Genomic DNA, 17,902 nt, shown 5'->3' with positions numbered 1-17,902 from the left:
AAGTTGTCGTGTTAATGCGGTTGTTGGAAAGCTGAATCCCTTCTTGTCTGAGCCAGGGAAGCTGATCACTTCCTATTCAGTCAAGAAAGTTTCCAGTGACCTCTGAGCTAGCTGGTACAAACCCAATTAAGTCTAACATAGTCAGAAGAGACCTAGAAGATCGCACTCCTATGTCTACACTGCTGTTTATGTTATTTCAATGCGCAGGGCCTATAGGTAAAATAGGAACTACACTACAATCTCTTGACTGGGGGTGAATGTTTGATGTGTTCAGCATTCCGTCCATCATTTGTTTGCTTAGCAATTTCTAAAAGATGCATTTCTATGCTAGTAATGACTAATCCACCTTTACCACAAGAGAGGATTTGTCATGGTGATTCCAACGACAGTAAACAAAATGAGGCTGCTCCAATGTAAGCCACTACTGCAGCTTAAAGGAATCTCATCCATTCCCCCACGTTAACCTATGGGGACAGCAGACATCATAGGTAGTGAAAACCGACATGGGGGTTCTTCACTACCTGGACAGGTAACACACTTGTGTACAAACACTGCCTTTCACCTATCACTAGCCCCCCCTCCCCCTCTCAGGCCTCACCCTTGGGGTATTCCCATTTTAGTGAAAGACACTCTCAGTATTGGTCAATGGTTTAGAAAGGACAACTGGAGCATAAGTACAAATGCACACACAGGCTGCATTGGCAGGCTTAGGACATCTTTGAAAACACCATAAGGCTACTCCCTGCTGTAAGCTGAAACTATTGTATAAAAGTCATTCAGCAATTCCCCCATGTTGACCCATGGGAAGAGCAGAACTCTTAGGTAGGGAAAACCCACATGGGGATTATTCACTACCTGGGCAGAGAACAAGCGTGTACCTGCCCTGCTTTTCCCCTACCACTTCTCCCACCCTTTAGGGCTTACCCTAAGGGGGGCCTTGTGGTAGTGAAAATCCCACTTCGCATTTGCTAATGGTTTAGAAATGCCAACCTGAGCATAACTGCAACTGCAACTGCACACACAGAGGAACAGCAATGGCAGGCTTGAGATATGTTTGAAAGGCTATTTTTGTGGGTGGCACAATCAGTGCTGCAGCCCACTAGTAGCTAGTCCAAAACCTGCCCTGGGTATGTGGTATACCTCTTTACAGGGTACTCACAGGTACAGTACCTAAACCAATCCGATAAGCACCATTTCCAAGCATATTTAGGAAAGGTGTGAGCGGTTTCACACTGTAGTACAGAGAGAAAGTGCTCAGAGTCCCAAGGCCATGAAAAGAGATTTAGAAAAAAAACAGGAGGGGAAAAAAGCTAAATGTTTCAGGGGAACCCCCCAAGAAGGGCCCTATCCAACATGAAGTTTCTGAAGTGCTAGAGAGCGGGGATAGTGGTTCATTGAGGTTGCAGGCAGAAAGGGCTTTAAGCTCAAGGACACCCCATGGTTACTTAGGGATATTACGTTAGGGTAGAGTTTTGGTGAAGTGACTGCGTTAGTGCCTTAAGGGTTTTTGTGTCTTTTGCCTTTTTGTATGAGTGAGTTTTGTCTTTTTATGTGTGGGTTATTTGTTTTATTTGGGAGGGGAGAGAATGGGTTATATTGTAATTACCTTAGCTCAACCAGTGTGGGGTTATGCTCTGTGTAATCCTTGTAGGACATGTGCATTCCATGAGTGACATACTTGCATGCAAATTTTGTCTTGTTTTCATTCTGTTATTTGTATTGTCTTTCTGTTTAGGTAGGAAGTGAACAGATCCTGCTCTCTGTCTTTGCATGTGTGGGTTTTGTCTTTTTTACGTGTGGATGGTTTGCTTCTTTTGGGAAGGGAGGGGGGTGTGATATATTGTGATTAACTTGGTTCAAACGGTGTCATGTGGGGTTTTGCTCTGTGTAATCCTTCTACATGTGCATTCCATGAGTGACATATTTGCATTCCAGGGTTTGAAAAAAGCAGTTCAGTTGCTGGTTGCGGCTGGCCCAGCTGTGTGATGGGGTTTTTCTCTGATTAATGAATCTTGAGGAAAGAGTTTGTGTGAGGACATTCTTCATTTCAATCTACAACAGACATGCTAGCACATTAAAGGCCTGTGTGCTAAACTGGAAGCTGGGGAGCAGGCGCCATGGTTTGGATGAGCTTCTTTTCCTCTTCCAAGCAGTCTGGCAGGGATGGGAAAAAAAGTGAAAAAGCAGAAATTTGGAGATCTGGAAAGTTCATAACAATGGACCTTGGCATTGCTTACAGGCCGATTCCACTCCATTATTTTCCAAAGAGTGCAGAATATTCCAACGATATGATGTAATTCTTGCCAAAGGCTTCTGGTAATGGGTTAAAATCTGCTTAATGCAGTTCAGTCTGAGCTGACAACTTTGTTAAAGTAAAAAATACCTTAACCATTTTTAAATCATCTAACAATGCCAGTGTGCAAGTCCTACTTTTTAGAACACTCTATATGATTTACTATTTTCCCAATGTACCATGGGCCTGCCTCTGTTACTGACCAGTGAAAATTGAAATATACAAGTTAATGTTGATGCCAATACCTTAGTGAAAGTCAAGTGACAATGTGCGTCATTGGTGCATATCACCAACACTCCCCTTGGTTTTGTACGGTTTCAAAATCACCGCCATCATGATGTTGGTCACTACCTCTGTCCAATGAAAGTTATTAAATAAATAAGCCAGTGACTCAAAGTGCATATCAGAATATCCTCCCACAGAACCTTTGTTCATTTTGACATGAGAAACAGAGTAAAGAAGTTTTCTTTCTTTGCCAATGGGGGGTCCAGGATTTGTTTTCTATTTGTTGGTGTAAGCTTGATGTCACTAAGAATTCATCTTGGAAGTTGGGATCTTGCATGCCAGAACTATTTATTCTGTTCCTTATGAAGCCCCTTACCAGATGTAGTTTTTGTTTAGTGTATACAGTTATGCAAATTACCTGTTTTAATTCTAAAATTATCTGATTTTGTTCCTGCTCCAAGAAGCTCAGTTACCAAAGGCTAGTAGAGTCTGCTCTGAGTTAGAGTTAAAATTCCCAAAGGGAAATTTGATTTTCATTCGAGTGTGAAATACAGCCTGATGCTCTGTTGTTGAATCTTGACCAGCAGAAGAAAATGGAAACACAAAAAAGCATTTTACCTTTCTTTATTGGAACATACGTAATACTTAAAAAAATGTGGTTGACGTCATAACAGAATGGGCTTAATCAATATACATTATAAAATACAAACACGTTATCAGTGCCTCAACAACACACACAACTTATAAAGTTAGCAGCATTTTCTGCAAGTACAAAAATACACAATTATTCAATACCGCCAAAAAGGTATTATGACATTATAGAAACTCAAAAAGCATTTTAGATACAGAATTACTTCAAATATATTATTAAATGATCTATATGGTGTACAATTAAAAAATGTTTTGCCTGCAATAATACACTGTGCAATTTTACAGCAACTTCACAACTAGCCACAATGCTTTTATTAAAAAGAACAAGCAAACAAAGAAACTAACCGCTACCTGTTGGCAAGCATCTTAACCCACAGTGATCTGTGATTGGGATTACTGCAAAACACTGTAGAAGCATGTTGCCAAGAGATAAAGCGATGTACCTAAAATGGATATTTATTTTTCAGAGAAAGGTGCTAAATTCTACTTTGGGAAGGGCAGCAAAACCACGATTGTCCAACCCCACACAGACATCAGCAGAACTCCTTCAGAGCTTTCTTCAAGTCGACATTGATACAAACGGACATAACAACAAACAGTGGCTCAAGATCAATAAATATGGTTGGATCTCGGGATAAAGTGCTCTTTAGTCTCTTACTCTATTTATCTCACTTCTTAATTTCAAGGTACTCACTTGGGTCATCACACATTGGAAATTGACAGTAATTGTTCTGGGATGACCATAAGGATCCCTTGAGAAGACTGCAATTAGCAGCTTCTGGAAGGAGTTTGAACCAAGATCCTTTATTGCCTAAAAAACAGTGCTTTCAAACATAAGACTCCTCTGCAAAAAGCCTCTTGTCCATCTCTTCGAATGTATTGCCAGAACTGCAGGCTTTTGGCCACTCACCATTCCCCTGAACCACATTGCTGTCTGGGTCTTTATTTTTGGGAAGGCATTTGTGAACATCTGGTTGAAAGAAATACAGATCCGCAGTGTTTGATGGCTTCGGGGATACACAGAACACCTTTTCAATTGCACTGTTTGTAGTTTTATATGTAGTGTCCGTGTTGGAAGGCAATACTTTATTTCTCTTGAAACTTGTAGCACGTGTGCTTATTTCCCGTCCAATCACAGCCCGACTGTCCTCGTCACACTGTCCGAGCCCTTCATTGATTATTTCTACGACATCTGAAGGATGGATGTTCGCATTCCCACCTTGAACCTCCCCCATCATGCGCAAGGTAGGCGCTTGTCTTTTGTTTGTCTTTGAAAACAAAGAAACATTCTGCCCATAAAATACAGTTTCAGGGATGTGGCTGTGTTTTGTGTCCATTACTGTTGGCCAGTCAGTCTTCAATCCAGCAGACGGACAAGTAGTTGCGCTGTGTTCAATGTCTTTCAGCCCATTTCCATTTTTGTCAACAATACTCTGATTAGTTAAGCGTTCCTCTAACATTTGGTTTCGGTCTTCAGCTTCCATGTCATAAGATGGCGAGCTGTTAAGCTGCACAACTCCCTGGTCAGAATGCAGACTGCCAAACTCCCCCTTTTCTGGATTATGTAGAATTTCCGTGGAGATTGAATTTTTTTGCAACAATTTTTCTTCTACAAAATAAATCTTTTCAAGTTCATCACATGAGCCATTTTGTGACTTGCCATTGTTTATTTTGCCTGAATTGTGCTTTTTGTCTTCATGCTTAGATTTTTCCCTTTTCCTGAGGGACCAGTTTTTCATTGTGGAGGCGCCACTTCTGAGCCATGAGCTTGGGTGCCGGGTGCCATGGCTCTTTGGTGGTGGCCACTCGAGATTGTCATTTCCAGCACAAGGTGCGCTGCTGTCGATGCCTTGCTTCACTGAAGCACTTACCTCCTTTTCCACCTGTGCCACAGAGGATGGATGGGAGCTGGTGCAGTCATGGGAAGATTCCACTGGTTTCCTTTGCAACCTGAAAGGACAATCAAGAGGAGAGGACATCTCATTCGGATTGAAAACAGAATAGTCAGAAAGCTGCGAGAAAGCGCTGTCCATGGAGCTCATGGAGGAGCCAGAAGGGGATGTTCCCGGAGAAGACAAACTGGAGCAGCTGTTCCTCAAGCAAACATTTAGTCTCAAAGGGGCAGGTGGCATAAGCTGATTCGCAAGGTCCTTTGCCTCCTCAACTTGCCGGATGCCGCCTCCCTTACTTACATCAATACCCAATGTCAAACTGCGGTCAAGAAGTTTTTGCCCCTCCACTTGCAACGAACGGAGCTGTTTAAGATAGCCAGCTTCTGAATAAGACATCACGGCATCACAGCTGGTTTTGCGGGCAGCACCATCATGAGACCCACTGAGCTGGCTGAGTTTGGATGCAAGTAGTCCTACGATGGGCTCTGAGCAGCGCCGATGTCGCCTCAGGTTCATCAGTGTATCAGACACTGCTGTTGAAGAATAGCCAGATGTATTCGAACAGAGAGATCCATTTTCGGAGTGTTCCTGCGATGCAGATTTGTGCCGCAGACCAGTGGAGATCCTCACAGGCATGGATCTGAGGGGCAGCGACAGTTCAATTCCATCCACTTCAGACTGATCCAACTCGCAGTCGCTCAAAGTCAAAACGGAGTCCCTGCTCCTGTTGTCAGGCCCACGTTTTGTGGCTAGGTCACTTACAGTGGAGTCGCCATCATCATTGAGCTCATTGTCCAAGCTGTCGTATGATGAATCAATAAGTTGATAGGCGCACAAACCTGAAAAAATCAAAGGAGACAATATTGCACTTTAGATTAATGTTGCTTACAGTAATATTTTATGATAGTTTCAGTATATGTGCTATCTGAGCAATCACATTTTCCATAATTTATCACATAAAACCATAAGATAAGCATTTGCAATATTTTAAGAAACCTGATTACTAACCAGCTAGCACAAGAGGTTTGGCATTTTGAAACAACCTGATAAACATGTCAAACTTTTTAGGCACCTTCGTGCTTTCAAAATACAAACCCCATGTACAAGAATGGACATTCATACAGCAACCATTCTTAAGTGCTTATGAATATAGGCAGGGGAAATATATTTTTTGTTTCAAATCTATTTTATTTTCAGACAGAAACACAATTAACAAGTCAGACTGTATACAGTGTTAAGCCTACAACCCTATACAGGGCCGGCCGCGTCAGGAAAGGCGTCAGCCACTGAGGGTAAGTTGTAACACAGCGTTTAGCCTACAACCCACAAGGGGCCTGTGCGCGTGAAAGGATATTTACAGGCAAAGCTATAGGGTCGAACCTATATGAAGACCCCATGGGAGCCACAGCTGCATCGGACAGGTAACAAGCCTTGAAAAAAAAGCCGATCTAAACAGATGAGAACCAATAAGATAGGAAAAGAAAAAGGAGGCAGTAGAACAGAACAGAAGACCGAAGAGGGATGTGTGTGGGTAGGGGGAAAGATGCATATCATCACATACGCTAGCAGAGATCCGGTCAAGGGGGGGCACCCCAAGCAAGCAGGCATGTTCTTAATACGCTTATGGGAGCAATCTGCCAGGATCGGATGGAACAATCACATCTTCAAAGAGGCGCAGCGCCCTGAGCCTGATGGGCATATAGCGCGCACGCTCAACCCTGCATAGATATGTAATCAGAGGCTGCCAAACAGCCTTAAAGCGGGAATCGCTTGCCTGCAGCCGCGCTGTGAAGCGCTCCACTGCTATAACATGCCATAAACGCAGAAACCAAGCGGCAACTGGGGGAGCTTCAGTCCATTTCCAATATAAGGCTATGAGCTGTTTAGCAACCCCCAGCATGTGGAGCGCCAGGATCCAGTCACTCCGAGTGAGTGCTTTCAGGCCGGCGGGTTTAATGCCCAATAGAATCGTGTTCGTGGCCTCAGGCAGAGGGAATCCCAACACCCCCCTAATGTGGCTGAGGACCTCCTTCCAGAATATGCGCAGCACTGAGCACGCCCACCACACATGTATGAAGTCCCCAGATGCAGTCATACACCTCCAACACAAGGGAGAGGTCGCAGGAAACATTCCATGCAGCCCCATCAGGGTAGAATACCATTGGGTCTTTACTTTATATGCATTCTCCCGCTGTGGAATACTGCGATAGATTTTGGGGATGTCTTGCCACAGCCGGCTCCACTGCGCAGGTGTGATGTCCGATGCAGATGTTGTTTGCCATTGCCCTTGATACGGATGAGTGGGCACTACTGGAGGGTGTTGCAGGATCTGATATATCCGGGATATCAGTCCCTTGGATTCATCAAAGGAGCGAACCAGCCTTTCAAAGGGGGTGAAGGCGCGGGTAGCTGCCGGTCACATTTCGGACCCAGAGACCCAATGCCTCAAATGTGCGTACTGCAGGCTTGCCTCAGGAGGGACACAGAACTCCTCCCTACATTGTGCAAAGGTCTTAAGCACTCCCCCCTCATATAAGTCACATACCGCCCTACATCATCCCTTCGCCCCACTCAGCAAAGGTGCGTGTATGGTGGGCCGGTGGAAAGAGCAATTTCCTTCCAGAGGGGTGTGAGGAGAAGGAAATGTTGTGAGGCCTCTGCGCTCCGCCACCTTGTCCCATACATCCAGTACCGTTTTGGTGATTACCGCCAAATACGCACTCCTAGACTGCGCCGCTCGGTGCAGCCATGTAAGGTCCCATACGGTGCGCCCCGTCACCTCCTGATCCATATGCAACCACACCTTCTCACTTTCCGTCGTTGTCCATTCCACCACAAAATGGAGGTGCGAGGCCCAGTAGTAATCCACTAGGTTGGGACAAGCCAGCTCCCCTCTATCACGTGGTGACATAAGAAGCTTCTGCGAGAAGCGTGGTTGGCTTCCGCCCCAGATAAAGGCAGTTAGGTCTCGTTGGAGACCTTGTATATGATGCAAGGGAATGGGCGTGGGAGACATTGAAATAGATATAACATTTTAGGGGGATCGACATCTTAATGGCGTTGAGTCTACCCAACCAGGAGATCACTAGGGGTTTCTAGCACAGTAGATCCTCCAGGACTGCCTTCCGACACTCCCGCCAGTTAACTTGTGTCCACGTGTCCAGAGAGGGAGTCATTGATACAGCGCAAGCTTCTTAAGTACAGGAATCTCCTCCTGTGGGATCGTGATATTCAGGGCCCAAGATTTGTCGTGATTAATTTAAGGCCGGAGGCCTGCTCAAAGAGCCTCAATAGGGAGTGGAGAGCTGAGAGAGACTCCCGAGGTCGCGTCAAGGTGAGGATAAGGTCATCAGCAAAAAGCGCTACCTTATTTTCGCGTCCTCCAAGACGGATACCATGAATGTCTAGCGCCTGCCGTATCAGTTCCGCTAGGGTTTCAACTACCAGGGCAAACAACAAGGGTGAACAACAAGGGTGAAATGGGACACCCCTGCCGAGTACCCCTATGAATGGAAAAGGGTGCAGTGAGACGTCCATTTATCCTAATCCTGGCCTGCGGGGCAAGATACGGTGATATGTCCCTGGCGATCATGTTCGGGCCAAGCCCTATCTTATGTAAAACCGCTTGCAGGAAGACCCAATCTACTGGTATATTCCAGTGGTGTGCCTTCCCCACCAGGTGTGCAATTCTGCGCACATTATCCGCCCCCTGCCGATTGCGGATGAAGCCTACCTGATCTAGGTCTACCAGCCCTGGCATGTGGGGCTCCAGGCACTTCGCCAGCAGCTTAGCATAGATTTTGAGGTCAGTGTTTAGCAGCGCTATGGGGAGGTAGGATGCACACTGGGATGGATAGGTCCTTTTCCGGTTTGGGGATAAGCGCTATCTCCGCCATACCCATATCAGATGACGGCCCATCCGCATCAGTGAAAGATTCGTAGAGCCGCAATAAATGCGATCTGAGCTGCGTTTGAAACATGCGGTAGAACGACAGAGGTAGGCCATCCAGGCCGGGCGTCTTCCAGAGGGGGAGATCCCTCATGGCCTCCGTTATCTCTTCCTCAGTGATAGAGACCTCTAGGGTCTTTGCATGGTGAGGGTGTAATGGCGACAACGGAAGGCGACTCAAGACACCTGCCACCAGATCCGAAAACTGTAGCTCTGCCTTGTACAGTGCAGTGTAATAAGCCCGGAACGACTCGCACTTATCCTTCTCCAAGGTGACCTTCACCCCGTCCGACAGCTGAATGTTAGCGATATGGTTCTTGGCTGCCCCCGCCCTTCGATGCCGCGCCAATAGCCTGCCCACCTGGTCCTCCCCCTCAAAGTACCGCTGCTTCAGCGCCAACAGTGCCTTCACAGCCCTGTTCGTGCGAAGGATTCTCAGCTGAGCCCAAAGATTAGCAAGCTGCCGCCTTGACGCCAGTGAGGAGCTATCTTGGTCCCGCTCTTCAGCTGCTTTGATATCTTCTGTAAGACTAGCTTCCAGGAGCAGAGCCTCGCGCGCCCGCGCAATCGCCAGGGAGGTAATGTGACCACGGATCGTAGCCTTTAAGGCATCACACACCACTGGGAAGGGTGTCTCCGGGAGGTCGTTGTGAGCGAAATAAGAGTCAATGGCAGTCCGCAGACTGTCAACGTCGTCCGGGTCCCGGAGAATACTCGGCGGCAGGTGCCACCGCGCTTCGCGGGTGGGGCAAGCGGCTGGGTCCTGCAGGAGCAGCTCGACATGCAGGTGATCCGAGAGCGAGAGGTCAGACATAGAGGCCCCCAACATATCCCGTATCAAAGTGTGGGAGACAAATAGATAATCGATACGGGAATACGAGCGATGTACAGGGGAGTAGTACGAGTAGTCCCGCAGATCTAGAGAATGGTACCTCCACATGTCCAGCAAGCCCAGGTCAGTGATCCGATTGCACAGAGCTAGCGACATAGTCCCCACCCCGCTAAAGGAAGACACACTACGGTCTTTATTGGGGTCCCATACTAGATTAAAATCTCCCCCCCAATATAATCGAGGAGTCACCCTGTGGCACATGGCCCCTTAAAAGAGTTAGGAGGTATCTGTTCTGCATCTGGTTGGGTACGTACACATTACACAATGTAAATTTGCGTCGCCCAATCTCCACTGAGACCACAGTATTGCCACACCTGCCGTCTTGGTATCCGCTGCAGCCCAGAATTGAAGGGGGTATTTAGGGTGTGCCATGCGCCGCTCATCAGCTTGCAACAGGTGAGTCTCCTGAAGAAATATGTCGGGACTGTGCCGGAGCAGGTAGTGCCACGTCTGTTTCCGTTTATTGGGGGAATTTAGGCCCTTGACGTTAAGCGTCAAGACTTTCAGTGGGCAGGTTAAATCCCCAGTCATGGTGGGTCCCAGTCCAGCTCGCGCAACGCCCCACCGTCAGCAGGAGGGTCGCAAAGACACTGCTCAAGGGGACTACTGCGACACCAGGATCCATTCCGATCTCAGTGCAGCACCAGACCCGGGGGGCTTCAGCACCACCAGCGCGTCCCCAGATGCGCAGTCTCTCCACCCTACTATGACCACATAGGTCGCCAAGGCAGCAGCTCACCCCCACTCAGCAGCCCGTGAGGCAGCAAGCACGCCCAGAAGCAACCCCCGCCACCACCCACTCCACACCGCTCAGCCCCAGCTCCGGTCCATTCAGAGGACTCCTTACTAGGGCCGCAACAACAGCCCAGGGTGCATGCAGCCAAGGTCAAGACGGGAGCCGGTCAGTTGCCCCCTGGCCTGCCGCACTCCCAGGGGGGCCGCGTACACACGCTACCTCCAGTGAGGGCCTATGGAAACAGCAGGTGGGCAGCGTGGCAGGAAAGACAACCCCCCCCTGGATGCAGCAACAGGCACGCCCCCCCCCCCCACGCTACAGTACGGGATGTCAGGTGTGCCCACAGACAACTCCAGCTCCCCAGCATACCCAGGCCCTGCAGAGTGAGCCCAGGGCCTCAGGCGCTGCTTCCCCCAGCTGCAGTCGGGCCAGCCACTGACCCCAGCAGACAGGCAGACCACCCAAGGCAAGTACTGGGCCCAAAGCAGGGCCTGCTCACAGTTTTCACCCACCCCTGGCTGCACCGGCATCCAGACACACCAAGCAATGAGGATGACAGTCCCTGCGTCAATGTCTCAGACAGTCACAGTATGCTGCAGAACTAGGCAGGCAGGGGCCCCTCACACTCCGCTCAGGCCCTCACCACACCAACAGCCAGGAAGGGTGCCAAAATGGCAGGCGGACACCAAAAACAGTGCCGGTGATCCCAGACTCAGAGCGAGGATGAGTCTCCACGAGGCCCCAGCTCCTCACTCACCGCCAACCAAGGGGGGTGACAGCCCCTGCTTCAGTGTCTCAATCAGCCCCAGTATGCTGTAGACCCAGGCAGGTAGGGGCCCCTCACATTCCGCTCAGGCCCCCTCCACACCAACAGCCTGGAAGGTTTTCAAAATGGCGGGCGGGCACCAAACAGTGCATGTAGTCCCAGTCTCAGAGCGGGGAATAGTCTCTTAGGGGCCCCAGCTCTACACTCACCGTGCCACCCAAGGTGTGTCCTGGACTCTTCAGCCGGCGCACAACTCCGCACTCACACCGCAAGGTCTCCCCACTGCAGGGCGACCGCCCGAGCAAAATGGCGGGCCGCCTCCGTACCTTAGGAGCTGAGGGTGGCGGGTGCGCCGATAGGCCGCTAAAGCTCCCCAAACTGCAGGCCAGGTCTCCAGACTCTGTCGCCGTATCCCGCACCTCCAGCAGACCGCTCTCCACTCGCCGCCAGGTAATGTCACTTCTCCGTGTCGGAGTTTACTGGAGCCTAATGTATGCTCCCAGAGACGTCCACCACACAGGGGGCTCGATCCGCGCCCCCCCCCCCGCAGCTGCTTGACCGCTTAAATTACGCTAATAATGTTGGTGGCAGGCCAGAGATTCCGTTTCACACGTCTAACGCCATTGCTGGTCAGGCCACGACCTGGAAGTATATTTTTAAGTAAATGCTTGAAAGTAGTACTCCAATTTCTTTCATGGACTTGAAAGGCTCTTTAAAGGCTGACCATCCAGGGCCCAATCACACGGCCTAACTGAAGTTATATACAGAAATGAGATAGCTCGGTGCAGCTACCATGTCTAGGTGGCACTAACTTAACAGCACAGAGCCAGCTGTGGGAACTGTCTTCCCCTTGGACTGAAGATGAAGAGGAGGGGGAAAGGCCAAGGTCAGACTGGGGCAAAAGATATGCCCGGGCTCCGAAATAAATGTAGCCTCTATTAGCGAAGCAGATAGCTCAACAAGTGGGTCACTTTTGCAAATCAGGCCAGTTTTGAACTTGTAAAGACACTTTGTATAGGTGTTCTGCACGGTATGGGAAGCTGCATGCTTTTGTGTTTGCTGCAGGCAAGGCTTGTGGTAACATTAGGGAAGTCAACAGTAAAAACCGACTCACCCTGCCATAAAACATGTCCACAAATGGCTAAAAACCCGGCCCACACACTGATCTATCCGGCCAACCCATCGGGCACAGCCGGATACCCCGTAAAGGCCACTCAGACCCTGGGAGGGGCTCTTGATAAATATGTAAATCTGCATTACCCTAAGTTTCTCATTACATTGGAACTTGAAGAGTATGGACACCTGGAGTTGCCAAATCATCATAAGACCACCTAGGAAGTCCCTCCTCCAAAACATGGTGGTGCCCAAAGGTGTTTACATCTCTTTCAAACAATCATGGACTTGAAGTAAATAAAACAAGATGCAAGGACATTATGTAGATTAGGTATTTTGAAATTAAAGAAAACATAGCTATGGCTTCTCGCCGGTTAAACACATATCCTGTGAAACCTATGGATCCTTTGCCTGGCTGCCAAAGGAACAACATCTAGGAAAGTGCTCTAGCCTGAAATGTTGCTTCTGATACACAGTTTATGGCTTCAAACTAATACAGTTACAAGGATTTTAAAAAAATGATAAGCACGAACAGGTAATAAACTACTCCTTCTACACCGTGTCTTCTTCTGCCCAATCATTGTCAACTATAATTAATTCAATAGTGCACATTGCCTTATTGGTGCGGACAACCGATTGCAAATGTTCCTTAACTTAATACATTTTTTAAAAATCCAAATTAAATTACAAACATGTGTTCACTTCACACGCTGATCTTTTTATAGCAAACTGAATTTATTGCTTTCCTTTTAAAGTTATATCGTTCTGACAATAGATGTAAATTAAAAAGACACTGCTCTCGGTGAAGCTACTGGTGTCTATCCAGGCTTCTCTTTCAGCATTCAAAGTTCACTATGCATGTTTAGTTTCCATTTTTCTCTTCACTCTTTCTATGCTTTCTTGTATGGGTTTAATTCTGAAATATTAAGTTTCCTGAATTTCGTATATAAAATTTACAAGATGAAATAATTGAGGAGGTAAGTATGTATAGGTAAGTATAGGTAAGTATAGATATACTGTTCTTAACTCCATACCTACAGGCCTTGAAGATGTATATATTGTCAAGGTGCACAGATCGGGTGGAGTACATTCAACCTATACATGCCTATATATATTTAGCTGTTGATACTTTGGTCCTCCATATTTTAACTGTATTATTCTGGTAACTCAAAGTCCCTACTCAATATTTTGTCCCTCCTCTACCCTATGGATCACAGAGCAAAAAGAGAGAGACCAGGCAATGCTAATCTCTGAGAAAAGGCTTTAAATTGACAAAATATATATATTTGTGACAATTGTAGATAACAACTGCAGTTAAGGTATCCGATTCAATGAAATAAGAGAATGAACTGTAATGGGAATATCGGGAAAATAATAAAATTTCCGAATTACGGAACACATTATAATTACAAGCAGTATTGCTTCAAGAGCAAACTTTGCGTAGAGCTGCTCGAAATTTGATTCTTTCGGGGATCCCTTTTCAAGACCCTGTGTTCCCCTGGAAGAGATAATAAGCTTGAGGTTCCCATTCACGGCAACTCTGCGTGCGGCACGTGGTCATGCTTCTGCAGCTTGCCTCCTACCACTGGCCTGCATGTACCTGAAAGGCAGCGTAAACCTGCTTCCTGTGCAAATGTCGTAATCACTGATAGCACACAATAGCACAATAAGTTAAACTTATGTTCATCTGCAAGTCAATGACCTCCAGTGGGGCTGAGTAAACCTTCAAAATACCCCACTGAAGTCATGTGGCCTGCGGTGGCTCCTCCGCAATGACGGAGGAGAGTGGCCCCTCTGGCTCAGAGCCAGGAGCTGAAAAATAAAGCAATATTTTAATATTGTTTTATTTTTCATCTGCTGGCCGAACCGGGGTGTGTAGGGCGGGGCAGGGATCACAGGGAGGCGTAGCTGTGCACTACTTAGTGCGAGGCTGTTTGGCAAGCTGTCTAAACAGACATGTGCAATTAGGTTTCTCTGACCCGGCTGTATTCTACAGATGGGTGAAGAAAAGTTCCAGACTCCCTGTGCCTGAACGGAGCATCTAAGCAGCCCGCTCAGGCCATTCCCGTCGCTGCTCTCATAGTATGAGAGCAGCATCTGTATTGGTTGGATATTCTGTTCTGGGGACTGTCTCGAGCAGCAAGAGAAGTGTGGGGTAGCCGTAGGATCAGGTGAGTTTTTTTTTTTAGTTTTTTTTATTCAATTGGGAGTATTGTATTGTATTGTATATTGGATTTATATAGCGCTTATCACCCAGGGGTCTCTAAGCGCTTGCCTTGGGAACCCGTCCTGGCTTTTCCCTGTGAGATATCCCCTTCAGGGCATCCCCAAGGTGAAAGCCAGGCATCCCGCCGCGGGGGGCCGTTGTGGAGATTAAGCAAGCTTAATGCCCAGAGTTGCAGAGTGTGAACCCATGATTAGGTCAGGCACCAAAGCGAGAATTATCGAGTCCATGGACATTTGAGCTCAAGACCCTGCCGCGTCGGGAATTGAACCCTGGTCCCGGGTCTGACCTCTGCTTCAGGGTCTGCCTGCTCTAACCAGTGAGCCACACTTCTCCCGATAGATGCACAGGTAACTATTTTATGGGTCGAGATGGTGACATACAACATTTGAAATTGGACTTTAGTTCAATTTTCTTTGTACCTGAGCCATCTTCTCTCCCGCGTCTTGTTGACAAGTCCCCATAAAGGGTGGTGATATCCTCGCCAAAGATCTTGGTGCAGTTCTCAATGAGATACTGTACAAACAAGGAAATCTGCAAGAAGAAACACACATCAATCTCATACATCTTTTTGGAGAAGTGGAACATAGCAAACGATTTGGACAGCCATACTTGGCCGACACCATTTAATCTGTATTAATATGTTCTTGAGTTTAACATATAGTTAAAAGCATCTGACACCTTTGAGACTAATGCAGCAATTTCAAGGGGAGTGATAGATACCCAAGAAATGCAAGGAGGGCACTGGCCTCTAAATCACCCAGACAGATTTTACTTTCACACAATTGTAAAAGCAATTCATAAATTAAACTCGGCATCATTTTAAAAACAATTTTACATTTAAATGCAAGTAAAGTACAAACAGGGAAACGGTTGGAAATGTTTTGTATGAGAAGGACATTCTCAAGAAAACGTGCAAGCACTGCAAATACGGTCCAATAGTTATATTCATTCGTTATGTCCTGTTAATGAAAACATTCTGGAAACAGCAAATTAGTAGAAAACCAATCATTAATGTGCATTTACGATTGTGACGCTCATCCAGAGACTTAAAGGCTGCAGTTTTTTAGAATGCTTAATTCGGGGTAGATTGGTTGATTTAACCATACATACACACCAGGAGCAAATCTTTCATACCTACAAATGTTGTGTCCTTGTGCATTCTCTAACTTTTTTTTGTTCCCTGTTAGTTTAGAGGTCATCTGATGGCATTGAGGCTGCATAGTGTGGGCTAAAACAGGTCACAAGCTTAATCTGACTGAAAAAAATAGAATGCCAACATCTCCACCATACATACATCTCTTTATAGCGGTTTCCAAATGCTCCTAATTCCACTATCAGGCCCCTGCCACCAAATATGTTAGAACGAAGGACCTGTCTCAGTTTTGCTCTTGCTGGAGTTAGAAGATTATAAGATCAAATATGCTGCATGCTAAAGGAGATGGGAAGTGTGTTTGTGAGGACTGAAGATTTGCAAAAAGGTTAAAATCATTATAGGGAGATGTTAGTATATGGTCAATATGTTGGTAGTTTATATTTTTGCATTCTATATTTTTGGCAGTGTTTGTCATTACACAGACCGGTTTGGAAGTTTAATCCTGCTAATGCTAAACAAGTAAGAATCACATTTTAGGACTAATGATCACTGTTCAGCACGGTTGTTGAGCTAGGCTCTTACTACAGAAGTACCATTGCATGCATGCACGAATCCTCAGATATAAAGTCAAAAAACAATGAATAATAACAACGTAATACTGGTAGTCCGTTAATACAAATATCCTCTGTCAGTCGCATCTTTTTAGGGAATGCCCCTAGGATCTGGTGTGTTCTTCCCACCATAAAATTTCCCCCTTCACTGCAAACCTTCAAAGTCAGATTAAAGAACCATCTATTCAACATTCATAGCAGTACTCACCTTGTTCATGCCAATAGACCTAGCCTGCTAGTGGCACAGACTTCCTAGTGTTGCCCTATCATTGCACTGATGCTCACTTTAAATGTATTAAACTTCTCAGCTGCATTGCCATTAGGCACAACCTCCTAACTTTATTTCTCAGTTCCAGACCTCCATGTCTTCTCCACGTACGAAATAAATCCTATTCTTTATTCCCACAAGTTCTGTTAACTATAAACACAGATATCTTATGTGCATTACTATTCTACTCCTGCTCTGTTCAAAGGTTCAATTGCTTCCTACTGCAAATGCATATATCTTGTATAAGCTCCACTGCTGCTCTGATGTGGACCACAAAAGTATAGCTCTCACCTCCCTTATTGTTGAACTTGTATCTCTTTCACCTACTGATGTTCTGCCTGTTTTTCCTCTTCATTACCTCTGTTATAAAGGGGCTGCCCCTCTTGGGGGTCTAGAAGTGCTAGATCAAAAACTAGCAAAAATAGATAAATATGATGAGCTGCATCTTCGAGGGAAAGGGAGCTTTGCTTGACTTCAACCATTCAACTAAATATGTGATGCGGAATGACAACGTACAGGCGCACGAGCCACTAAACATGTGACCAGCACAAAAGTGACACTGTGTAACACCTTTTCCAAAGACCACGCCAGACTAGTGATATATGCAAAGTATTTGCCCTATACATCTACCTGCAGCCAAGAGCACATACCGCCATCACGACTCAAGCCGCTCATGCACAGCAATCGAGGAGCCTAGGATAGATGCATTGGATGCCCAGCAAGCCATCTTAAGGTTTATTCAGAGAAAAGGAAAGTACACGGTATAGAAACCGTGGCAGGTAGACAGCAGCACAATCACCTTAGAAGGCAGGAGAGCACTAGTGATCTCTAGTGGGACATGATATAGCCCTTCAGCAACTTGGCCTTGAGAAGGATTCACACTTAAAACAGGTGTGTTGAAGGCTTCCTGCTCAGAGATGCTTAGACGTTATGGTTTGGCTTAATTAAAGAGAATGACTATCAATCAGTGAATTTGTATAGCGCGCTACTCACCTGCTAGGGTCTGAAGGCGCTGGGGGGAGGGGGGAGTCGCTACTGCTCGAACAGCCAGGTTTTGAGTTGTTTCCTGAAGGAATGCAGAAATGCAGAAAACAATGTACAGTAGCCATGGGCGGCTCCATCACTAGGGCGTAGGAGCGTCGCCTCACTGCTTTCTCGCAGTGCAAGAAGCAGAGACATAAAATGG

General features: G+C 46.6%; 1 protein-coding gene across 1 annotated transcript in view; it reads right to left on the bottom strand.

Moving 5' to 3' along the window:
- Positions 1 to 3,126: 3,126 nt before the first annotated feature.
- Positions 3,127 to 17,902, bottom strand: part of ARHGAP20 (Rho GTPase activating protein 20) — a 318,989-nt gene continuing 304,213 nt past the window's right edge. Inside the window, exons 14-15 of the mRNA XM_086935223.1 lie at positions 15,164 to 15,275; positions 3,127 to 5,900 (exon numbers count right to left, since the gene is read on the bottom strand). Coding sequence (XP_086791349.1) covers positions 3,997 to 5,900; positions 15,164 to 15,275 — 2,016 coding nt within the window. The 3' untranslated portion in view covers positions 3,127 to 3,996. The remainder of the gene's footprint in view (positions 5,901 to 15,163; positions 15,276 to 17,902) is intronic.

This window comes from Lissotriton vulgaris, chromosome 8, assembly GCF_964263255.1.
Source record: "Lissotriton vulgaris chromosome 8, aLisVul1.2, whole genome shotgun sequence".
NCBI lineage: Eukaryota > Metazoa > Chordata > Amphibia > Caudata > Salamandridae > Lissotriton > Lissotriton vulgaris.
This window is presented reverse-complemented; position numbering and strand designations above follow the sequence as displayed.